Raw genomic sequence first — 25674 nt, 5'->3', positions numbered from 1 at the left:
TATAAATGTTTCATTGAATCATGTGGGTGTACCCAGATAAGAATAAAAGTGCATTTATACACATTTGTTAGATCTAAAAAGTTACTTCTTTTTGTGTTGACCTATTTTTCAATGGGTATCTCTGACTGCTTCTTATGTACTGCCTTGAATACACCCAGCATGCAAACATAATTAAAAATATACGTGTAGACTAAACGTCTGTGTTGTGCGCAGATTGTAGACGTAACGCTGAAGCCTGGCATGGCATTGAAAGTCTGTTTATGGGTGTGCAGGGAGATGGCCCTTTTATCTTGTGAATTTCCTGTAGTTCTCATGAATATTACACTTAATACTCATAGTAAGCAAAGCTTTCTGCATCTGGTTTTTCGCATTTAAATAATGAGTGGCATGCCCCCTTTAAGTTGTTTTGCAAAACAAAGATTACCAACATCCACCCATTTCAAAGTTATGAGGAAAAGGGGTAACTTGCGAGAAAATGACACGTCGTTTTTCAGCAACTATCATTACTTAAGAGGGAAACGTGTAACTCTGCAGAAGAAAACTGCAATAGGGAGTGAATGGGGAAAAAAACAGAACATTTTGTCAACTACGAACAGCCCAATAACTGAGATGTACTCAAGACTTTGCTCGTCTAATTAAAACTTCTCACATGCCTAGACGGTTTGCTTTTGTGAAGGAAGACTCGCATTTTCCACCTACAAGTCACATGTAAGGTAGGAAACTTGGTAGATCGTTTCCTTTGTTTTTTTTGGCGAATACCGAATCCGATTCGCATTTAAAGAAAGAAAAAACTTAACAAGAAGCTTTGTCAAAGGAAAAGTGACAGATTGAGAACACGGATAATGGGTAAAGTGAAATGCTTTCTTTAGGTGGCCTATTTACACATAACGTTTCCAAGGGAAATATGCACAGAAGATCAGTTGTAAAGACAGACTGTGGCATCTCTTAACAATATACCCGAAAGTCTTTCCAGGTGATAATTACCATGGCTACCATTCTTTTTGTCCGTCCTTTTTCTTCTCGATTTTTAGTTCAGATCAATATCAATCAAATTGGATTTGTAAAGTGCTGCTTATCACCTATAAAGGGTATCCAGGCGCTGGGGGTTGCTTCTACTGGGTGTCATCAGTTGAACAGCCAGGTCTTTAAACCGTTTCTGAATTCCTGCAGGGTGGGAGAGGTTCGGTGGAGGGGGAAGGCCGATCCAGGTCTTGGCGGATTGGTAGGAGAAGGTACACCTGCCACTCCTGTGGAATTGAGAAGTGTGGGTGAGGAAGAGGGAAGCAGAATGCAGTTGTCTGAGGGGTTGGTGGAAGTTCAATCTGTGGTTAAGGTAGGTTGGTCCTTCATTGTGCATGGCCTTGTAGGCGTGGGTTAGCATTTTGAACTAGCACCTTTTGCGGATGGATGAGCCTGGCTGCTGTGTTCTGAATGGTCGGAAGTCTGTTTAGCAGCTGTGAGGTGACTCTCACATAGAGGGTGTTTCCGTAGTCCAGGCGGCTGGTGACGAGGGCCTCAGTGATGGTGCATCTCGTGCTGATGGGAAGCCATTTGAAGATTTTCCAGATCATGCTGAGACTGAGGAAGAAGGCTGAGGACATTGCGTTTATTTGTTTATTCAATTCAATTCAATTAAGCTTTATTCGGCACAAATTAATGACCATAAAAGCACAATACACAGACATGATAAGAAAAAATACCGGGGCGAATTATAGTAGACATAATAATGCATTAAAATCACTATAAATTAATTAATACTGAATAAAAATAGCAGCACTTAATTAAAAACACATGCTTTTCCTGGAATTGATGCATTTGTTTATTCATGGTGAGCTTGCTGTCAAGTATGATGTCAAGGTTCCTTACATGTTCAGTCGATGTGGGGGAGGAGCCCAATTCTGCTGGCTACCAGGAGTCTTCCCAAAGGGGTTGTGATGTTCCCAAAGACGAGTACCTCCATTGTGTCGGTGTTGGGTTTGAAGCAGTTATTTTGCATCCAGCTGGTGCTGTTGGTCATGCACATGTTGAAGTTGGCTTTGGTGTTTGTGGGGTCTGCGGATAGGGAGAGGATGAGCTGAGTGTCAGCAGTGTATGATATGATGTTCATAGGTTCTGATCAGGGTGGGCCATATATTTGTTTAACAGGTTGGGGTTCAGTGAGGACTGTTGGTGAATGCCGCATATGATGTTGTTTAAGCCCATGGTGTATGGTAGAAGGCGGACGCTTTGGGTTCTTCTAGTGAGGAAGGGTACAATCCATTTGAGGGCATAGCCTTGGATCACCAGCTGGTGGAGTCTTTTTAGGAGGGTATAGTGGGACACGATGTCGAAGGCTGCTAAGAGGTCAAGGAGGATCAGGCCTGTGCCTTCTCCCTGGTCTAGGAGAGACCTAATGTCAATGATGGCTGTGAATAGGGAGGTGTCTGTGCTGTGATTTGAGCAGACCCCAGATTGGGATGGGTTCAGGAGGCCATTTTTCTCTAGGTGGATTGTGAGTTGGCGGTTGATTGCATTTTCCAGGACTTTTGCAGGGAAAGGGAACAGCGACATGGGCCGGTAGATCTCAAGTTTTTCAGGGTCTGCAGATGGGTTTTGGAGGAGTGGTTTGGCTTCTGTGTGCTTCCATCCTTCTGGGAAGTAGGCAGAGGTGATGGATGAGTTGAGGATTGAGGTGAGTTCCTTGCTGATTGTGCTGTTCCCCAGGTTGATAATGTGGTGGGGCAGGAGGCCCTGGGTACTCCAGTGTGGATGGAGCTGATGATGGTGTCGGTGGTCAGTGTGGTGAGTTGGTCTCGCGTTGTGATCCTTGATTTTGAGTTGGACTCTGTGAGGTCGAGGAGGCTATGGATGCTGGTGACGAGTGGTTGGGGGTCAAAATGTTTATACATGATGTAGGTTTTGCTGTAAAAGAAGTCAGCAAGGGTGTGACAGAGATCTTGAGAGGTGGTGACAGTGTTTCTCTGTTGCTAAGGGGTTGGAGAACTCTTTGATAATGCTGAAGAGTTCCTTGCTGTGGTTGGAGCTAGCTTCAAGCCGGGCAGTCAGGGAGTGCTTTTAAGCATTTTTCAGGTGTTCGTGATATTTGTTGAGAGCTAGTTTAAAGTTGGCTCAGTTGTTAGGCGCTTTGCTGGCATGCCAGATCCTTTCCAGTCATTTGCAGTTGCGTTTGGTGGATTTAATTTCTGGGGTAACCAGCTGGTTTGTTTGGTGTGTTGCCTGGGTGGCAAGATTGAGGGTGGCGAACATGTTGGCACATTCGGTGATCCATGAGTTGAAGTTTTTGACAGCCACCTCGTGGTTGGAAGTGGTGTCCAGGGGGGAGGCACTGAGGGTGTTGGTCCATAGGTTTGCAGCCTCCATTAAGTAGGTTCCTGGGAGGGGGCAGGGCACAGGGTGGGGATAAGAGAAGACAGAAAGGGGGAGGGAGAGCGTGGGAGAAAGAGCAGTTTAAGGGGGAACAAAGAGGCAAAATGTTACAATTCAGGCTGGAAAGAAAGAAGGAAATTGTTATGATTAGAGGGTGTAAAAGGAGGAGGGAATAGGCTGCAAATGTTACAGTTAAGCCTGGAAAAGAAGAGGCAATAGTTACGATTAAAAGGAGGCAAAGTTACAGTTAAGGCTGGAAAGGAAGCTGACAAAAGTTAAGATTAAAAGGGGTAAGAAGAAGGCAAAAGTTACAGTTAAGGCTGGAAAGGAAGAAGGCCAAAGTTACTATTAGAGGGTGGAAAAAGGAGGCAAAAGTAGGTCACAGTGTAAGGGGGAAACAAGGAGGTAAGAGTGAGCTCTGAGTTGGCAGGAAAACGGTGTCAAGGACTGGCAGTGTGGTGGGAGCTTGGCCTGCAGCAGCGGTGGGGAGCTGGCGCAGAGTCTCAAACAAAAGGGCACTGGGAAAACTCCACTTATTTTTGTGCACCACTCACCTCCCTGAAGCAGATGTATTCAAGGTATGTTGTTGTGACCCTGTGTCCTTGATTATGAATATAACCCCTCACCTCCCAGAAGCAGATGCATTCGAGGTATGGTGTTGTGACCCTGTGTCCTTATTGGTGAATATACCCATATGAAGATGAAGGCTAAAAATTAAGTTGATGTCAGTTTCATTTGTAGGAATAGGGAAAGTACAGGAAACAGACGTATGGACAATTGTTGGCCTCAATTGAAGCAACGGTATGTGCCAACAAAAAGAGAGAATTCATTAGGAGCAAAACAGACAAAGTGAAATACTAGAGTTTAACATACTGCATAACTTTTAGGAATGAAACCACATTTTCTTAAGCTCCAACCTTCCTGTTGAAATAAAAACAAGCAGTGGAGGAGAGGGTGGGGGGAAAGCAGCAGATGAGAGAGACAACATAAGGTGAGAAGCACATGAGCAAGAAATCAACATTGAATACTAGAGAGGGAGGGTGTTTAGTGGAGGGGAAGCATACGACAGAGCTTGCGGCACGAGAAAGAGAGCAACACGGAGCGCTGGGGCAGGTATTTGGCAGAGAGGGAGACACATAGAAAGGCGAGAGCTCGAAAGCACATGCTCTTTCATGGAGGAAAAAAAAGTAGTACCCTAAAAGTGAGCTGTGGAAGGACAGAAGTCAGCCAATCAGAGGGAGAGATTGTAAAGAGACTATGCTCCATGGCAGGGACACAAACAAGATGGGCCAGCTCGCACAAGCAAATGAGTGTGACAATAAAGCCAACCAGCGGTAAGAAATGGGTGGACTGCATGCACTTGTTAGTTCTTGATAACCCCACAACAGATCTTTTGCACTGCCTGAAAGGCTCGACTTAAAAATGAGTTTTGTATAGTTTTTGCTTGTGAATAAAATAAATTATGTTATCATTTTGTTTATTTGTTTTATGTATACTTTTTTTCTGTATATTGTGGGTATTGCTCTGATGTTCAAACTGTAGAAATCGCTTAGGCCAGGGGACGCCTAGCTTCCCATAGGGAGTCAGTGTGGTCCACAGAAGTCAAAAGGTACGAGCCGCTGGCCTAAGTCTTGGCTCATGGCAGAGGCACAGGTCTGTCACTGCCTCAAAAAAATGCAACCCTGCATACAAAACGAGAAGAACCTTCTTCCAAAGACTTAACAAGTGTTAGGAAAATGTTATAGGTTACAACTCTACCTTTTTTACTAGTATTGTGGTGAGCAGTGTTGGGTCATTGCCAGGGGCGTAGCTTGGTCAGTAAGATTGGGGGGTATAGGATCCAGATTTCCCAACAGTCACGCTGGCATATCTTGTTAAAATACATTATGAGAAGTAGGACACGAGGGCGGCTTAGGAGGCAGTGGAAAGAGAGACAAGTGTGGATTGTTATAGGTACTTAAAACACAATTGTTTTCAAACAAACCAAGTTTCAAGGCAGAGACGAAGGAGAGAGTGTGTGTATTTGTGTGTTTTTGTCCGTGTGTGCTTGTAAAAATGCAGGGAGAAATCTAACTGACACCTCACGATACCGGACTAAAAGCACCATTACCCAACTATTTACTACAAAAGATTTTTTTTTAGGGTGTGTATCATCCCCAAACACCCTTCCTGAAGCTACGCCCCTGGTCGTTGTGTGCTGATAATCACTCAGCTAAGGATTATATTTCCACTTGTATATAGTAATTTCAGCGCAGCTCACAGCCTTAAGGATGCTCTTTTTAGAAAGTATTAGACACAGATGTTGGGCACTTGGTTTACATTTCAGTCATCTGACACAATAGTAAATGAGTCCATGGCAAAACCAAAACTGGGGCCCAGATTTACTAAGGGCTTGAATTGCCCTTATCATGCAAGGTGTTGCAAAGCAACTCAAGACCGTAAGTCAGATTTACTAAGCTACGCAAAGCCACCTTGTGTGGCTTAGTTAATCTAGAGTAATGCAAGTCTCTGCAAGGCTCTGCATTGCTTCACTCTTCATTGGGAACGAGTTGCATATGTGGACTCTGGGTGTTCCCATACACTTACCTGTGGTTGTTGGTGCATCCCCGATCTACTAAGTCAAGTAAACCAAGGAATGCGTCAAAATGATACCCCATCCCAACTGAGGCATAACGTGGAAAAATATCTTTATTTCTCCTCATTATTTCTTCTTTATGTGTGTGATGCATTCTACAGCATACATAGAAAGAGGAAATAACCTCTTAGGATTGTTTTGTGCAGGAAGATGTCCTTTAATGCACAAAAACCTTGCTACCTGTAATGCAGGTACCCTTGCACCGTGGTGCAAGGATGCCTTCATTGGCACTAGGCAGCACATAGCGTGTCAGTGCAGAGAGAGGTCAGGAATGCACCATATATTAGTAAATATGGTGCCTTTCTTCTCTCTCTATTTGACGTTACACAGCACAATAATTTGCCTTGCTGCATTGTGCTAAATGTAAGTAAAGCTGGGACAATATCACCAGATGGGAGTCTTGTCATTTCTTTGATGCAGCTACATACAATTTAATACATAATGTGATTTGCTGGCAGTTTTGGATAGGCATATTTTAAAACTTAAAAGGTTGATTTGTTTGAATTATGAAAGTGGTATTAAGAGATTATAGTTAAATTGATATTGAATTACATTTGGGTACAGCAAGCATAGTATGATAGTGTAGAATGGTGCTTATTTAGGTCACAATGTTTGAACCAGGAGCCTGTTTGTTAGCTATATTGAGCATTCTTATTCAACCATATACACTTTAACCTACTATTATAGTCATATTTAGAGTTAAAATAGGTTAGAAAGATAAAGCACCTACATTTCGAAGCAATACTAATATTTTGTTTCCCAAATGTTCTCATATCTTTTTTTTCTTCTATCTTCTGACATGTTTGGACTAGATATTGGCTGTGCCTAGTTTACATTTAGATATATTAGGCTAAAAAGTAATCCTGTGTTTCCTTAAAAGTTCATCTTCGTCTTTTATTTCTTATAAAATACTTTCAGCAAATGTAAGTTGTATCATTTCATTGATCTAGGAATCTGATCTTAAAGATGCATAGGACTTTCAAATGTTAAGTAATACCTTTTTGAAATCCTTAGGCCTATCATGTGTCATATCCCACCTTTTTGGGGAATATGTTGCTTAGACCGAAACTCAGTCATGGTAGAAGAGGATTGCTGACTCAGATAAACAAATATCATGGAATTTTGTTAAGTGTATCCTCATCGCACCCTCAACCCACCCTTCTGTAATTTTTGCACAGCTTCCTTACCAGATTTACTTTTGGACATTTACAATTCCAACAGCCTTCTTTTTCTGAAATGCGAAACTCAACCATTTTGCTTGGCGTCTAATAGAATTTCATTCTAATCATTTGTTGTGAATATATCATTTGAATGTTAAAACTTGTGTTGTGTATTGATGTCAAGCATTAGTGTGTCAGATTGCTGAGAGAATGGGATAATTGAAGTATTTTTCCCAATCTTTCCTGTGCTTCTCTATCAAGTTTGAACGAAAATTAAGACATTAGTCCAATCTCATAAACCATATTTTGTGGTAGATCTTTTGCAATTGTCAAGGAAGGTGGAATCGTAGAAAGAAATTGTTTCAGCTTGTCAGGTCATCGCGAAGTAATTGACTTTTTGTGTGTGTTTCCACAAAGTGAATAATGAATTACCATACACAGTTTGATCAACGAAAATATAACCAGACAAATCCTTTATGCCCAATTAACGGTATTCCAGTTATTTAGATAAGAGAGTTTTCCCATACCTCAACTTTGGAATACAGGAACACAATTAGTCTGTGTTTTTCACATGACCAATTCTGATGTTTTGGATATTATACTGTCAGTTACATACTTTGATTATTTACATCTACCAGAGGTGATTGACAGACCTAGGGCCTGATTTAGATCTTGGTGGACGAGTTACTCTGTCACAACAGTGACGGATATCCCGTCCACCGAAATATAAATCCCACTATATCCTACGGGATTTATATTTCGGCGGACGGGATATCTGTCACCGTTGTGACTGAGTAACTCGTCTGCCAACATCTAAATCAGACCCTTAAGCAGTTATCTCTGACACCTTTCCTTGCAATGGACACCCATCTTGGATTTTCTAATGAAGTACCTATTATTCATTGCTGGGCTTGAGATAAACTCATGGTGATAGTTTTTCAAGCGTGAAAAACCAAAGCCAAGTTTAGAAAACAGATCTTCAACTTGTCTGTGTGTATCAGGGTTTTATTGAGCAGAGACAAACTATTTAATTAAATCATCCAAACATATGTATATGCAGTTTTTATATAGGAGATGCAAATGGTGAAAGAGCTGCAACAGTTTGCATAGTGCAGTCATCGTCATTGCATTTAGTCTCACCAGGAAACTTCATTTCAAATATTGCCTGTACTAGAATTAATTTTGCATTTATGACGTGGTATGCTTCCTCCAAACTAGTGCTGATTGTTGATTTTACCTTTCATGTGGTTATGATTCCATAGTTGTTTAGGTTCCCATTTGAATGAAATAGAGGACTGAATATGTTTCCTGACCAATTTGGAAGAGGACAGTATAAAAGATGTAGAGGGGCTCATTTTATGCGCTAACAAGCAGCCATATCTCTGTACAAATTAAGCAATTATAGAATAGACATAATTGAATATATTACGTGAGAAGCATGCCATTTGCGTACAATACACAAAGGAATATTTCAGAACTTATTTTATTACCACTAAAGTTCACCTGGTGCCCTATTGCGATGGCTAGGGTTTCAGTAGCAATATGAAATATTATATAGTGCAGTGGGCATCTCTGTTTAGTTTCTCTTGCCCCCTCAATTTGTTTTGTGGCAATAAACAAATTGTGTTTACCTTGGCTGATGGGCATACATATAGTGATTTACCATTGTTTTCAGGTCGAAGTTTATTCTTTTCATTGATCTAAAATAGTATTCAACGTGTAATTTTGGAACTTAAGAAGTCTCTTCAATACCTGCTGCAGGGAACAGAGCAGAGAGATGCAAACTGTATAGTTATGAAAGTATCCTTGTAAGCGTACATGAAATAGGTAAACTATTGGTGCTGAGTTTTAGAATGTGTGGTAAAAGTAAAATGTTGAAAATACCTACTTTATTGAAAATCCATCTGATGCAAAAATTAAACAGATGCTCTACTCTAAAGCAAGAGACTTGGCCCTACTGGAGGTATTTTAAATACCGCATTACCTCTTTCATACACTGATTCTTCCATTTGCCTGCATCTACCTTAACTTCCTTATGTTGTAAAGGCACCATGGGTCTGGTGAAATTACCACACTAGACCATGGACACTGACAACACTGGGACCTATTTGAAGCATTTGCTTTGCTGTAGGACTTTCCATATCCTTGGTCAATTTTGCTTCAGGTAACCTCTCTGTTCCACGTGTTTGTGTTTTCCCTGCTTTCTAGTTATTAAAAGCAATGTGATTTACCCCCTAAACGGTGGATGATGCCGGTTTTAAGATGCAATATTCATCATTATCATGGATGCATTTTGTAAGAGAATCTTCTGCATGTTGATAACGGAGAACAATGTAAATGTTTTCACTGAAGTTGGAAATTGTTCAATGACAGACTTTGATCTCTCATACTTACCTTTCCCCAGGGATGGAACTCCTGGTAGCCAAAGTGTGACAGAGAAGTTTGAAGTAGACTGGATTACAGTGCTGGTCAGCTCATTTAACAGCATTGTGCTGAAGTTTGATGGCCGTGGCAGTGGTTCCCAAGGCACAAAGCTCTTACATGAAGTCAAAAAGAAGCTGGGATCGGTGGAGGAGAAGGATCAAATAGAAGCACTCAGGTACTTTCTAAGGCCAACTCTTTCCATATCCGATGTAGCCAGTGTGAATGCAAGAGATACTGAACTGATTAGCTAATTGTTTTTGACAGGTGACCAATAGCTGCAAAGAAGCAACAAACGTCTACAGTGTGTGTGATTGGTTTTTATGTGCACTGATGCAGTAAATTCCCAATAATGCTTCAAATGTAAGATCATCTTAGAAACTGTCAAAGATGGAGCAATGTCTGCCCATTCTGTTTCTGAAGTCTCAAGCCTACTAGTCATTGAATGGTCGGAATCTGGTTAAGGAACTCTGATTCTCTCAAAGTGTTCTCCTGTGGGATGCCTCCACCACAAAATGTCTGAAATGTACAACATAATTTATTCTGCTTTCTGAATTAATCCTCACTGCCTGTTGAGGTTGAGAAGCATCAACTGCCTTGAAAAGAAGTCAACCCATTGTGAACCCATACATTTCTTGATATACACAAAGGAAACCCCAACAAGAATTGATTCTTCAAAAGTCAGACGTAATCATAGTGTCAATCCTTCCAATGAAGAATGGATTCTTTAATGCATTGAGGCGTTATAGCTTTGGATGTCTGGATGGTACAGTTTCAGCAACAACAGTGTTTCTCACTGTCAGCAAGGATTGAGCCCCCAGCTCCTGCAGGAGCTTCAACCTAGGAACCCCTCTCTCAGAGAGAGACATAGTTGGATTAAGTGTGAAAAATTGTCATACCAATTTAGTCTGTCAGGAGGCAATCTGCTCATTCATGCTGCTAGTGAGTATCAGAAAGTGAATAAGAAGGGCCACTGCAAGTTTCCATTTCCCTGACTGTGATGTTTTCCACATAATTGTGTATTTGCCATACTAGCCACATTGTGATCTATGTACTGAATAGTAATCAGATTTCATTGAAAATATAATTTATAATTCAAACAGATCAAAGAGTTTGAGAATGATGGATATTGCACATAACTTGCAGCACTTTGCAAACGCTAACTGATCACCTTTCTCAGTTTAAATATTGTATTCCAAGTTACTCAGGTGTTGCCAATAACCCTAATGGATGAACTTCAGAAGGTACTTTTGTATCAAGCAAGAAAAAAAAACTACATATTTAAATTTGTTTCTGACATTGTTGAAAGAATAACTAAATCTAGGTCATGAACATGTTTTGTTTTCAAGAGTACATGGAGAATTTAGGAGACCAATTTCTGGGATTATCACAATAAAAGTGAAGTAACTTCTGTCAGAAGAACTGTGCACATGTAGTGTTGAGTTCTGAAGATTACAGCATTATTATTTTTTAGAGGGATAATGATAATCCAGAATATAGTGCAGGCAGTAGCATAGTGAATATGGCCATGTCCCTATATTCATATCTGCTTACATATGATGTAATGTTGTTTGCTGAGCGTTAGCTTGGGTCGAATGTATTAGGACTTGGTGAGTGCCTGTTGTCATTGTTGCCGCCACAGTTCCTGCATTAGATGTGGCCTGTTGCAGCATGATGAGAGATTCAATAGTTTTCCCATTTCCCCACCTAGCTGTATCCTTTCTGAAAACTTTTGTGTGGCACTGGAAGCTGCTGTGAATTGTGGCAGAACCAAAAGGCTGCAGACAAGAAAATGGTTCCATGTTTGCTTGACATGTTCAGTGTTGGTACCACAGAAGATAGTTGGTCAGGTAAATGCTGTCAATACTGCCTCAGTTAATATTCATTCTTTTAACTGAGGACATGCAGGGGAATTTTTAAAGCAGGCCATCAAGTCCATTTTTTAGTGGTGTGTTCCTTTTCTAAGCTATCCACATACCACTCTATACTATGCATTTTTATGTATCTCAATATTAATGTATTCCAATTATAGGCTAAACATACTTGAGAATGGATAAGGGAAGTTGGACCAAGAGTCATGTGAATAGTCTAACTTTGCGCAGCAAAGTAAGCTCCAACACAGTGGCAGCTGGTGCAGGTAAGCATGGTGAAGAGGCGTGGCAGGTGGTGGGAGTGACAGATGATGGAATAAAATAAATAAAACCACTTAATGCGGCGAACGCAAGGTAAGTGGTTTTATTTATTTTGCCTATTCCGTCGTCTGTCACTAACACTACCCTGCCCCTCTCACTTGTTCACTGCACTTACCAGCACCGGCCACGACTGCTCCAACGTCACTACTGCAGCCATTCAAATATTATTTTATTTATATATATTACATCAGTTCTAAGCTGCCTCATTACCCCCATGGAAAGCCCTATCATTCTAGTTTCAGGAACTACTCTCCCAAGGAGGGGGTTTATGTTAATATCTCACCTTACCCTAAAATTCTAAAAAGCTGGCTGTCATTGGAGTAACGAGCAATACCCGCACCCCCCCCCCATATATATTTGAATGGTCCACATACCACCAACCATATTTAATCAGTTTTAGATATGTATACAAGTGGAAGGGGGATGCCTACTGAATGAAGCTCTGCAGCGGGAGACAGGGCATTTAAAGAGGGGTTTGAGGCCAAATTCAATAAAGTGAAAGAACGGACTCCAAGAGAAAATTGATAAGCTCAGTACATTGCCTGCAAGATTTTATGAGAGTGACTCAACCGCAAGTCAACTTCACTGCCAAAAAGTAAGCGCACTTTTTTCTATGTCCCTTGCTTCACACGCCAGGTTACCTCATTTCAAGAAATACATAATGACCTCCACGGAAGCAACAATGTTATTGGGCGCTGAGATCAGGGGGCGCTGCATTTTGTAATATTTTTTGGCGTTACAAGCACCTGCTGCAGAGGTCCGTGTGTGACCAATAATTTTCAAGCAATAATAAATATGTCAATGTAAATCTGGTGATTAATATACCTGATGGAGAAATTGACTCATCAGAAAGTAGGACAGAGGGTTAATGTGCCTCCTGCAAAGCACGTGTTATATATAGATCATAGATCTGTATTCTGTGTAGTTCAAAAGTTACAATCCTCTCACTGTAACACAGTCAGCTATAGACTGACATCAAAGAGATGCAGGCAAACTCTAAGGTATACGTTTAGAGCCTTATGTTTTTTTTCAGTCTTTTGTTATCCTAAAGTTGGTAAAAAGGGTGTTTTAGGCTACAAATGCATTCTTATTAGTACAGCCAACCACTGTGTTACTTTTTAAAGCCTGGGGTTGTGCTTCTTCAGAACGAGCACTCTTAAAATGTAGTGTTTACCACATGTGACTCCTACACCTTGTGGTCCTCATTGTCTTATGGAACAATTCCTATACATTGATTGTCACATTTGCATGGTCGACTTTCTCTCTGTAGTGTGTGTGTGTGTGTGAGAGAGAGTTTGTGTGTGTGAGAGAGATGTAAATGTTAAGTGTTCTAACACCCTAAGCAGATATGATTAGAGCTATAAAAGAAATTAAATACATATGAGACAGGTTATGGTTAGACGAAGTACATCCTTGAAGTGTTATAGTGCAGTAATCTGTTTAGAAGGAAGTCATTGAGGAGCGCAAACAAAGAATGCCGCATCGGTCGCCACCAAACCTAAAGCCATCCCTGATCCAAAGAATCTGAAGTTGAAAGGAGGTTTCTTAGGTCCAGGTGCCCTAAGACTGCCCAGATAGGGTATCCACTGCCAAGGCTACAAGTGAGCAATATTTACTCCACCCCGAGAAGGCTCAATGGTTCGCTTCCCTATACTGCTGAATGTTTCCTGAGAGAATTTACACTCTTACAGTAGCTACAGCAATTGTGAGGCCCCAAAACTACACATTTAGGAATGTCTGGGAACATCAGGTCACCACTAATACTTTTACAAAGCTGAGCTAAGTTTGTGTGAACAAAAATAAATTAATGAACGAATAATTAATTGATAATACATTAATTACTTGTATTAAATGTAGGTGCCGAAAGTTTTTTTTTTAATATAAGCCTGCTGCCGAATGCCTTGGTTTTTGATACAAAGACTGCTTAGTTATGATTTCACCTCAACCTCATGCATCATTCCACTAATACCCGGCACTGGCTATCACTTTAACTCAATTACAGGTGCTTATTCACCCATGCGTCCTCTCTTTGGACCTCATTAAGTTGTCGGCGGTAAGACCGCCAACCGCTACCATGCCGGTCAGTAGACCACCTGTCAAGCAGTTGGTGATCCAATTGACAAATTAGGATCGGACAGCTGTGTTGGGGGTTGGAAGGTGCTCTTTTACATTGCAGCTTGTGCTGTGGCCCAGTCAAAGGGCCACATCACAAGCATCCATGTAAAAGAGCACTTTGTGCATATCCATGCACCGTGTGCCAGGCACCATGCGTGCGGTGCATGGATGTGAGGGGGTTACTGCATGTGCCCCCATGGCAAATTTGCAGTGGCCCACGAGGGACGGGGCTCTGTTTGGGGCCTGCAAAGTCCCTTTCTGACAGACTTTTCATGGCGGTGAGATCGTTATGATAAGGCTAAGGGAAAGGGACACCGTAATACCGATGGTGGTACCTACCTTGACACTGCCGCAATTCAGAGATAGCTATTCCGACTGCCGCTCTGTCAGGATCTATGATCTCGGCAGATGCAGCGGTCTTCCCTCCAACAGCTTGTGCTCTGACTGCCAGGTTTGAAATCCGCCAGTTGGATCACAGGGCTGTCTGTTAGTCGAACCGCCGCTGACGGCCTGTCGGTGGCAATCCGACCAACATCGTAATGAGGGCCGTTGTCTCTGTTTTCCAGTCTTTTTGTTCCTCTTTTATTTTCCCATTTCTGCCTTTCCCTCCCTTGCTATGAGTCAAAGTCTGATGGAGAAAAATAAGTCTCAGCCCCCAAAAATGAGTGCTCCTGCCTCCTGGCACAAATTAAGCATTAGCTGGTGGTGATTACAAGGCAGCTGTCACTCATATTTCTTCCTGGGGAAATGTCACATGATTTTCAAAATAGCTCTGCCAAGAAATACATTTCATTCTGAAAGGTCCCCAAAGCAGGATTGCTTTAAAAGACATTAGCACTATTAGGTTTGAAGAATCGCAGGAAAGGACTTACTCTTTAAAAAAATTACAGCAATTTCGATAACAGGCCCATTTCCAGAAAAGAGAGGGAGTTAGCCTCCGCTGTTGTACACACAGTTTCTGCTGAACATACATTTGTGAGACCCCTGGGTGCTGATCTTCACCTTACAACATTGCAACAAATAACTGTAAATGAAATGGGCTAATGAAAACCTGCAACTGATCCAGAGGCCTGCCAGCACGGCTACCCCAGTGGAGAGTGGGAGGAGGAAAAGAGCTGATCCAAATAGATTTTTTCTCTGTATCGCCCATAATAAAGAAATAATCCATGGAAAGATGCAAATGTTGAACTCATGCTCTATGTCTAACATGATGCACAAACAGGGAATAATTATAGACAGATTTACCACTTACATTACATAAATACACATGGAGTCAGTATGTGTTTTTCTGGTTTCTAACTGTATAAGGATTTGCATAAACATGCACAAAAGTACAGTCCATTCTTATCTTCATTAGATAACATGTGAGGAAATCCCGATATTAAATTTATGGTCAACATAATTTTTCGTGAGCATTCACTTTAATTCTTCCTTTCAGTTTTATTTATCGTATTGTGGCTGAAAAAGTAACTGCATTAGAAAGGCACATTAAGAACTACACCTCAGGGTGCTCACCTAGCTCCAGATACACAAACGCTCTCATTTCATATGCCTTACATACACATTCAAGGCACTACACAACTTAGACCCCATCTGCCTGTAACAGTTGCATCTCCTGCTATCAGTCACCCAGACAACTCCACTCCAAAGTACCCCTACTGCACTCATTCCACACATACACAGAACCAGATCAGGAGGGCGGGCATTCTCTGACATTGCCCCTTAAGTGTGGAACATCCTCCCACTCCATATCAAAGCTTCTTTCTCTCCTAAGATTTGCAACAAGCTGAAGACCTCACTTTTCAATTAACAAACTGTCCATAAGCAAGACTAGGCACACACATCTGCTCAGCACCAGCATACACTTGCGGTTGAGATTGCACCTTACAATTACACATAACAACTTATGGCTTCTCCAGAGTAATCACACACTATGACATTTGATTTAAAATTAGACCGATTAAAGGAAAAAGGGCTCAAAGCCAGCTCTAAATGAAAAATATTTAAACAGAAATTTAGTTAGCTAATTTCCTGTTTCTTATGAATTCAAGAAGATGCAGTGATCCCATTGAAAATTGCACCAATCTAGGTTGATTCATAAAATACTGAACTTGAGTGGGTCATAAACCAACTACTCAATCCAGTTGATAGCCATCACAGTGATGGTGGCCTGAAATGGTCAGCAGGCCACCACGTCAGTGATTGCCTTTCATCAAAGTAAACTTGTTTTTTTTAAATTTAGCTTGAAAGTTGGGAGTGGTGAATTGGACCTTTGCCGACTCTCTCACAAACTATTTTTCGCATTCACAAAGAGGAAAGGATCCCAAGTGGACCCCCTTCAATTTTGAGAAGATTCTGTTAGAAATGGGGGTCTCTAGTTGGCAAGTGTTTGCACTTTTGTCCAAATAGGGACCCTTCTTCCTAGTCAGGATAAGGGAGTTACACTCCTAAAATAACCCCTGCTCACCCCCTTGGTAGCTTGGCATGAGCAATCAGGTTTATCTTAGAGGCAGTGTGTAAAGCATTTGCACATAACCAACAGTAATACAGTGTAAGCAGTACAAAAGGACACCACACCAGTTTAGAAAAATATCCAATATTTTTATATACTTAAGACAAGGCCAAAAACGCTAAAAATCCACAATACAGTACTTAAAAGTCTTCAGTTATCGAAATAACCTTCTAAAACAGTCCCTTGATGTTGATAGCTCCATCCGGGTTTATCACAGCATCATGAGGAAACAGATCCAAACAGTTCTGGCTGAGCTCGGCGTCCCGGGCAAGCTACGGTGTCAGGAAGACCAGCAAACAGTACCCTTTCAGAAATGCAGGGCGTCGATGACCTCTCGTTGAGCTTCCGAACACACGGCATCAGCAGGCGTCGGTTCCGGAGGTCAGTGCAGGAGTCGTCTGGGCCCTCGAAGTCACACGCGTTGCAGATCGAACTCCTCTTTGTTGAAGTTAGGAGCGCTGGTGTCAGCCAGCATCGAGTGCTGCGGTGCGAAGTGCAGTGGCGTGCGGTGCCTTCAGGTCACGGTACGAGAAGCGGCTCGGTGGCGGCGTCAGATGGCGTTGTTGGTGAGACCAGGGTCGTGGTGTGAGATGAAGGCAGTGCTCGTCATGGTGCTGGCAGGTCAGGGTGCAAGCAGCGTCGTCGTTGTGGCTGAAGCGCTGTCGTTGGCTGACGAACTGGAGTCGATGGCACCGGCATCGGTAGGCCAAGGCTGGGGTTCAGGATGAGGATAGTGTGTCGTGTAACTCTACGAGTGGTGCCCTCGAACCACGGTGCAAGCAGCGGCGTCGATTCCGTTATGGAGCTGCGGTGTCAGGGATACCAAGATGTCATCATGAAGCAAGGCGGTGCGGTGCCCACAGGTAGCGGTGCGAGCAGCGGCTCGGTGGAGGCATCAGCAGGCATCATCTGTGAGACCAGGGTCACGGTGCAGCTTTGCCTTCAGGACACGGAGTCAGCAGCGGCGTCGTAGATGGCGTTGAGCTTGAAGTCTTTGCTGTTCCTGAGACTTCTTGAACAGGGGGCAAGCTCTACCTCAAGCCCTTGGAGAAACTCACAAAAGTAGATTGCAGAAAGTTCAGTCCAGTCCTTTCACTGCCCAAGACAAAAGCAGCCACTGCAGGCCAATACAGCAAAGCACACAGCAAAGTGGTAGTTCCTCCTCACAGCTTCTCCAGCTCTTCTTCTTGGCAGTCTTCTTGATCCAAAAGAGTTCTGAAATCTTGGGGTCTGGGCCCCAATATGTATACTAGCAAATCCTTTGTCCTCTGCAGGCAGAGGATCCTGTACCTAGTTCAAACCAGTTCTGGGTGCATTCTGGCAGTGTGCACCTTCTTTCTTTGTCAGTGTGGGCCAGGGTCCTCAGACGCACCACAGGATGTGGAGCCAGCATTGTGAAAGGCAGGCACAGCCCTATTCAGACCCAGGTGCTACTCCTCCCACCCATCTACATGCAGATAGGTATAATCAGCCCTGTGCTGACTCACCCTGTCTCCTGGAGTCTCCCCACAGCCCCTGCCACTCACAAACCAGACAGACAATACACAAGCTAGCAGAGGCAGGCTGGATGGTTAGGTGAGAAAATACCTACTTTCTAAAAGTGGTATTTTCAAACACAGAATGTTAAAACCATCTTCACTAAAAGATGTATTTTATCATTCTGAGTTCAGGCATACTAAACTCGAATTTCTACCATGTTCCCTGGGTCAGTTAGGATTATAGGATGTTATAATCAAACTGCCCATTCTGGCCTATGGGGAACAGGTAGCCTTGCACTAGTGAAAAACGAAGTTGGCTGTAATTCACTATAAGGACATGCCACACACACCATGGCATGTCCTACCTTTCACATACAATGCACCCTGCCCACAGGGGTGCCTTGGGCCTACCTTAAGGGTGACTTATATGTAGAAAAGGGAAGGTTTAGGGACTGGCAAGTGTGTGCACTTGCCAAGGCGACATGGCAGCCATAGGCTGCACACAGGCTCTGCAATGGCAGGTCACAGTTACACTTTACGGGCTGTTTGCGTGGGTGGCACAATCCAGTGCTGCAGCCCACCAACAGCATTTGATTTAAGGGTCCTGGCACTCGCAGTGCACTTTACTAGGGACTGACACATAAATCAAATAGGCCAATCATGGAAACACTAATCCATAACGCATTTTACTACAGGAGCACTTGCACTTTACCACTGATCAGCAGTGAGAAAAGTGCACAGAATCATTACACCAGCAAAAATAGAGTCAAAATCGGGATGTCAGAGAGCAAAAACTCAGGAGAAATACGCCAAAAGATGCCAAGTCTAACAGACTCCAACTCAGAAGTCTGTAATTTTTCAATGTTTTGAGACCAGATTTTGTTCACAAAACATTGATACATGTCACACTGTTCAGTATTTGAAAGGAACTCCTATAATACACTTCTTCCAATTACCAAATCCGTTTAGGGTTGCAGTCCCGTTTTAGGAGTCAGTAAAAGATTACTGACTCCTAAAATTAGATTTGTGCATTAGAAGTCAGAAATTGTTATGGCTTCAAACCCCAAATTGGACTGTGTTTGACTGTAAGAAATGCTTGTACATCTGGCCCTATGTTCCTTACGACTAAAAGGCACTTAAAAACATATTGATTCCGGCCTGTATGAAGACTATCGGCTCATCCAAATATAATGGTGCACCTGCAACATTTATAGTTACCCAAATGATCCATATCATTCTGAGCAAAGAGTCACCTGGCACAATGTGCAAAAAATCAGACAATTATGTAGTCAAACTCTACTTCTACTGAAAGTAAAAACAATGTTGGTAAAATATTTTATATATTGCCTTTAGCATCCTACATATCTTGTATTACCACTATTCAGTCAAGGTCTGTTCACTCATTGGGTTGTCATGTTAAATCTGCAGAAACGTATAGTTGGCCAAATACATTCTGTTAAACCTGGTTTAATAAAGACTCCCAACAGTCCTTTCACAAAAATTACACTATGTCAATACCTCTCCTTATAGTACATATTTTGATGCGTTCGACCAACCTAAGCTTTTTCAGAGCTTTCAGAGCAGAGTTGAGAAATGTAAATAGCATGTTCTATTATCCATACCTAGCATACATGTGCTATGATCCTCTTTGTCCACCAAATGTTATGTTCCCAAAATAAGGGTTTATTTTCATCACCTATTTCATCCCCGTGAACAGGTGAAGTGTCTGGATATTCAACAAGTTATTCTTCCAACGCAGTCTAGAGATACAAAAGTTCTCTTTCAAATCTAGTTATGAGTTTGTCAGCAACACTTGAGCCCTGCATGAGGCAAGCATGAGCCTCTGTTTTATTTAATTTCTCATGCAACAAAGTTACATTTCTTTCCTACAATGAAGCCCACATATCCTCACTTTTGTATTCTTCTAGTAACATTTTTACGGCATTGAACAATTATTAATACTAGTTAGTAAGCTAATCCATAACTATTAGATTGTCAGTATAGTAAATGACAAATTGGGACGATGTATCAATCTTTCACACAATGCAGTAAGTCACCTTGCTACGCTGCATGAAAGGGAAAGGGTATTTACCATTATATGGCACATTCTTGTCCTTTCCTATTACTTTTGGCTGCCTATCGCCATTGCAGGCACCCTTCTGTCATGTTGCAAGGGTGCCTGCGTTGTCGGCAGGATTGTTTTTGTGCAGTATGGGGCACCTCCTGCACAAAAACAATACGGAGAGGAATATTCCTCTTTCTGAGTATGCTGCAGGAAGTAACAAGTAGAAATAAAGATATTTCTCCTCATTACTCCTCACCTGAGAAGACTTCGCTTTTTGACGCATTCCCAGGTCTACCACTAATGGTAAATCTATAAATGCGCAAAAATCCACGAGTGGATCCATGGGAACCGCCACACTTCACCCATTGAAAGCCACTGGGGTACATTAAACAAGGCAGCGATTTGCCCTGCCTTGCGTTGCTCCAGATTTCTCAAGTCATGCAGGAGAACGCCACGCAGGGCAACGCAAGGTGGCCTTGCGTGGCTTAATAATGAAATTGGAATACCGCATATCAATTAATTATGTGCTCAAGTACCAACAGGAGGAAATAAACAGTTGTTGATCCTGCCACACTGATTTATGCCTCATTTGAGTAGAAGAGGAGCTAAGGGAGAGACCGAGCCCCTTCTGATGGTAGGAAGGGAAAGCCATATTGGATTTACGGCTTTGGGTACTTTTTACACTAAAGCAAGGGGGTAGTGCTGCAAAAGGAGGTTAGAGTTAGGGGAGAGAGGAGGCAGTATTGGGGGTAGAACAATTTCCAACCACTGGCTATTGCTTGTGATAAGGCAAGCACCTCACAACAGTCTCTTCCTCAAGGTGTTCCTAGACCGGGGAAGAGTGCATATGAAAAATGAAGACCTTGGTGTGAGAAAATAGCACAGGAACTCCTGTTAGCAGTCAGGGACAGGAACTGCGCCCGAAGGTCAAATGGTTCACCTCTTGGTTGCCTGCTCCATAGGCACAAAACGTAGAGCGTGTTTGCCATGTGGGAAACTTGTTCAGCAGGAACGTGCAGTAAAGGTACTCAGTGCCACTGAGCCCTGCTTCCTGCAGCTTTCAGCTTTTTCCCACTGGTGGATTTTGAGAGTGAAAAAACGCTGAAAGTAAAATTGTGTCCTAGGGTAAGACAGCAAACCTATCCTAGCAGCGAAACATGCTTGGCAGCTACAAAATCTAGCTTGGGCCATCTGGAAATGTTTGGTGACAAAACTAACAGCTTCAGCATGGGCAAGACCATGAAGTATTTGACTTCCAGGAGCCCTCTCTAGCCTCAGCCTAGACCTTGTCCAGCTAAAGTATTTCACCTCCTAAAAAGTAGACAAAGTTGTGGGGTAAAAGCTATTTCTGAGGAGTCTGCTTGTTTCGCTGACCTCTGCTCCCTTTCACTGAACCTATAATCATGCCTAGAGGACCTGGTCAACAGTCAACTGAGACTTTACTTTATGCTTTCATTTTTCTAGACACTTCAAGAATGTGCATGTCCAACTCCTCATCTGTTTTGGTGCATTTTTTCATGGGACATTTGATCTATTTTCTATATTGCTTTGGGAATTGTATTTTAGTGTTAGTATTTTTTATTTAACACATATTTCTCTGGTGAATTGACTGCTGATTGTCCATAATTGCCATTTGCTGAGCAGAGGCTCTTTTAGTCTAGAGTTGAGGCATAACCGTGGTATGTTCATTTAGTTGGTAAGGGTCCTCCATTCACAAATTAATAACCTACTTTTTGACATCCAGCATTCAGTGTAAGTCATACTTCAAGTAACATCTAGTTTTAGCAGATTGCACTTCGAAGAAATAAAATCAGAAGACTTTACAGCTTGAAAAACATGAAGTGAGAATCATCGTTTGGATTTGCGGTATGAATTATGGCTCGAGTCTGTGAACAGGAGACTTTACATCCCCTAAAATGTTAGTGATTTAATTGTATTATACATAAAAACATTTAGGCTTTCTATTTGATTTTCTATTTGATTTAATTTTGCTTCTTAAGCGTTGCTTTCAATCAAAAGCAAACATCTCATCTTCCTCACTGGATAACCACAATTTATGAAATGTCCTCTTATTCCTTACTGGTTATTTAGTTGCTTTGTGTATCTTCATACTATTTTAACTAACATTTCATCTTTATAGAAGACAAATCAGTAGTACCCCATGCGAAATTAAAAACGTTGTATTCCTTAATTTGATATGATTTTTTTCACTCTTATAGGCAGTTTTATTTCGTCTTCACTTTCTTAAAATATTTAATTTACCTTTTGAAATATTCAGCTAAACTTATAATGTTTAGGTTCCAACATCATCCAAGGCTATCTGCAATTTGTTTGCGTGTTTAATAGTAGGATTTTCTTACACAGTTGCTGTCAGCTAAAAAAAAACTTGACATGATGGCAGGACTAGGTAAGGTATTATATAGGAAAATGATCTGCGGCCCCTTCTGTGATACTATTATGCCCCGGGGGCATAGGCGCCCGTTGAGCCCCGGGGGCACTATGTATAATACGGTCCCAGGTGTGCTGTTGTTGATGTGTATTGTCACTCAGCGTACATATTGAATTGTGGCTTCCACGGTGACAAGCCCGCTGCAAATCATAAATGGATACAGGTGCGAGAGACAACAGTGTCTGTTGAAACATTATCCACTTTCAACTTAACAACAGCTGTTACAATTGTAAAATTGAATGTACTTTAATAACGAATATTTCTCTTTGATTTCTCAGCTCAATGTTAAAAGAGCAGTACGTGGACAAGCAGCGAATTGGTGTTTTTGGAAAGGTAATAATTGATGTTTGCTGTGTCTTGCTATTGTGTACGTAGAATACCATTTTTATTTCATTTGTATTTATTTTATCTTGTTTTTAAATAGTTGAAACATTTCAACCAGTAATGCTGTCATAAAATCAATACAATAGAAGTTGTGCATTTTGGGCTATTTCCATAGTGGGTGATGGCATTAGTTACTAAATGGTAGATGGAGCCAATACACACACCCGATTGGAGAAGACGCATATGACAAGTTGCATAGCCGATCAAAAGCAACAAAAACTCTGCACTAAGATAAAGAATAATATCTATAATGGCCAACATAGAATGTGGCCTCTGTTCGGGTCTAGATATATAATTGAACATTTCTAAGATGCATCCTGCTCGTTTTTTTTTTATCAATGTCCAAGTGAAAGGAGAGACAAAATGCTCAGAGACGCTTTCAACGTCTCAGGAGCAGTGTATTGGACACGTGGTATGGTATACAAAACATGTTATATTTTATTCTTGTGTGCACAGCTTCAAATTGAAAATCCACTTTCCAAGTGCATACGTGTTTGTATTTCTTTCTCAGGTCTGAAAGCATTTCTTAACACTAAACTATCTTGACCTAGGCAGAGAGTGATCACTGAAGAAACAAGCGGTTATGCTGAAATCATACAGCAAAACAAGTTCATTATATGTTTTCATCTATATGGCATCGGTTCTTAAGAGTTTTAAGTGGAAAATTTGATAAAAGTGTGTTATGATAAACCCAAACTTCCTCAAGTTTGTTGAGCTCCATTATGGTAAATCACAGTTGGGGGGGGTGCTCCAGTGGCAGCACGCAGGGAACGGGGTTGGCGAGGCTGTAGGGAGAGGGAAGGTAGGGGGGGGGGGTCAAAAAAACAAAGTATACAATGAAAACAAGTTACCTTTTTACGGCCGCCATCTCTCGTCTTCCTAGTGAGTTGCAGAAGCAAGCAGCACACAGGATCCCCTAGCCAATCAGTGTTGTGATTGGTCTGAGCGCTGTGGTTCGGCGCTCAGGCAGGGCCTGGGAGCCTGTGTATGTTCCCCACCTGGTGGTGAACAAGCAAAGTCCGCATGACGGTTTGGCAAGCCCAAGACGGAAGGCCAAACAGTCATGCGCACTTAGAGTGTGCCCTCCACTCCTCCCCCTGTGACAGCAGCCCCGCCCTAACCTAGCCCCATAGCTTCAAAAAATTAAATAAGAACAACGTTTTTATCATTTTATTTTTTCCTTTTTTCACTGCTCAGAGAGCAGGAGGGCAACGCTTCTCCTCCTTAGAGGAGGAGGTGCCCCTGGGTTGCTCAAGGACAATCAGAGATTACTGGGGCTCCATTGTGTCAACTCAGGTCTGTCATCTCGTGTCCTGGTGCACCTGTGTTTTGGATACTTGATCTGGGGACAACGTTCCACTTTTAGCACTTTACTCCCAGGTGGCGGGGCAGAACAGTTTCAGTCTGACTAAGGGATGTGCTGCGAGATAGTAACTCATCAGTGCGCAAAATAGCATTCATTAAATCATTGTCATGTTAGTGATTTTTCTCCTAAAACAGTAAAGTATTTTAATACTCGCAGGACTAAATATTACTCACCAAAATAAAAGTATTTATAATATGGGAAAATCAACTGGAACTCCTCCCAAACTGCATTTTCTGCATAATGTGTTCCCTAGATGAAGGTCCCAGTGCACAAGTAAATCCAGACTTGAACTTGTACTCAAACAAGGATATCCTCAATACATGCCTATTTCAACCAATGAAGAGGTATGTAGTTCGGAAACTATGCGCAGATCAGGCCTACTGACATTATTACATATTGTATCAACAATACAAGCGATATATTGTTTCCCTAAGCACAACGGATAATTGCCAATTGTAGAAAGCTGGCTCTGTATATACTATACCAAAGTAAGGTATAGTGTGCACAGAGTCCAGTGGCACCCCAAAGGTAGGCAGAGGTAAAAGTTGATAGCACCTTATTCTCTATTTGTGATAGTGTGGGCAAGCATTAAGGCTATATCAGAGGGTAGTGTTAAGCATTTATTTTACAGACTGAGGCAAGAAATGATGTCACGCACTCATAGACTGAACTCAGACCAATTTGTATGTATAAAAAATATTTTTAGTTATTTTATTTCTAGAGCCAGGCCTGGCGCAGGTAAGTGAAATAATACTTTGCAATCTTTATGCAGTGAATTACAGTTGAATGCAGGTTCAAATGCAGTTGGTTGATTTACAGGTAAGCCAACAGATCAAAATTACTTTTCAGATTGCTTTTCAAGTTACTATACAGATTACTTTATAAGTTACTTTTTCTACTCAGTGTGATATGCCTAGATATCACAGTGGGACATTTCCTAGAGAAAAGGTAAGTAAATCACTTTTGGTACATTTGCAGTTTCTTAGGTTTTCATACATACCAACTCAACACTTAGAAGATTTTTTACAAGAGAGCTGTCAACACAGTCCGATGGGAGAAAACCAGGTAATCGGTTTAACGGTAAGTAGTTAGCTTTAGGAGTTGGTTTTCTGGGATTAGAACTAGGGTTCCCCCAGGGTCAAGGATGCACTCTCAAAGCACCCTCAGCGGCTCTAGAGAGTCCGAGTGCAGAGTGCTGAGGCCCAATGTTATCCGATGGGGGATAGGAAGACTTCGGTTGGTGGCTGCTCACGAGCATGCCACAAAGCTCCTGGTGTAAGGCTCAGGGCAAAATCTGAGTTAGCACACAAAGTGCCCCCGCGGCGGCACAGGGGCGGCTGGGTGCAGGGTGCTGTTTTGGCGTTGGGCGCCCCGTTGTTTTCAATGGAAGTTGAAGGTTTTGGATATTGGCAGCAGGCTCGGTCCAGGAAGACTTTCGGGAAGAACCAACTGCTGGGCAGGTAAGTTTGAGGGCTCATGGACGTAGGTGCACCTCGGGTTCTTTACTCCAGGGTGCAGGGCTGCTGGATGC

At 42.1% G+C, this 25674-nt stretch overlaps 2 protein-coding genes across 6 annotated transcripts in view; one reads left to right on the top strand and one right to left on the bottom strand.

Moving 5' to 3' along the window:
* The window catches only part of LOC146789683 (uncharacterized), a 678567-nt gene that overhangs the window by 82754 nt on the left and 570139 nt on the right, over nucleotides 1–25674 (bottom strand). The gene's annotated exons all lie outside the window — the stretch shown is intronic.
* DPP6 (dipeptidyl peptidase like 6) overlaps nucleotides 1–25674 on the top strand; it is a 2129336-nt gene that overhangs the window by 2068791 nt on the left and 34871 nt on the right. For all 4 annotated transcript variants that reach the window (XM_085631994.1, XM_085631993.1, XM_085631995.1 and 1 more), the window contains exons 20-21: nucleotides 9566–9760; nucleotides 22672–22726. In XM_085631994.1, coding sequence (XP_085488120.1) covers nucleotides 9566–9760; nucleotides 22672–22726 — 250 coding nt within the window. The remainder of the gene's footprint in view (nucleotides 1–9565; nucleotides 9761–22671; nucleotides 22727–25674) is intronic.

The sequence above is a fragment of the Triturus cristatus genome, chromosome 10 (genome assembly GCF_964204655.1).
Source record: "Triturus cristatus chromosome 10, aTriCri1.1, whole genome shotgun sequence".
In the NCBI taxonomy this organism is placed as follows: Eukaryota; Metazoa; Chordata; class Amphibia; order Caudata; family Salamandridae; genus Triturus; species Triturus cristatus.
This window is presented reverse-complemented; position numbering and strand designations above follow the sequence as displayed.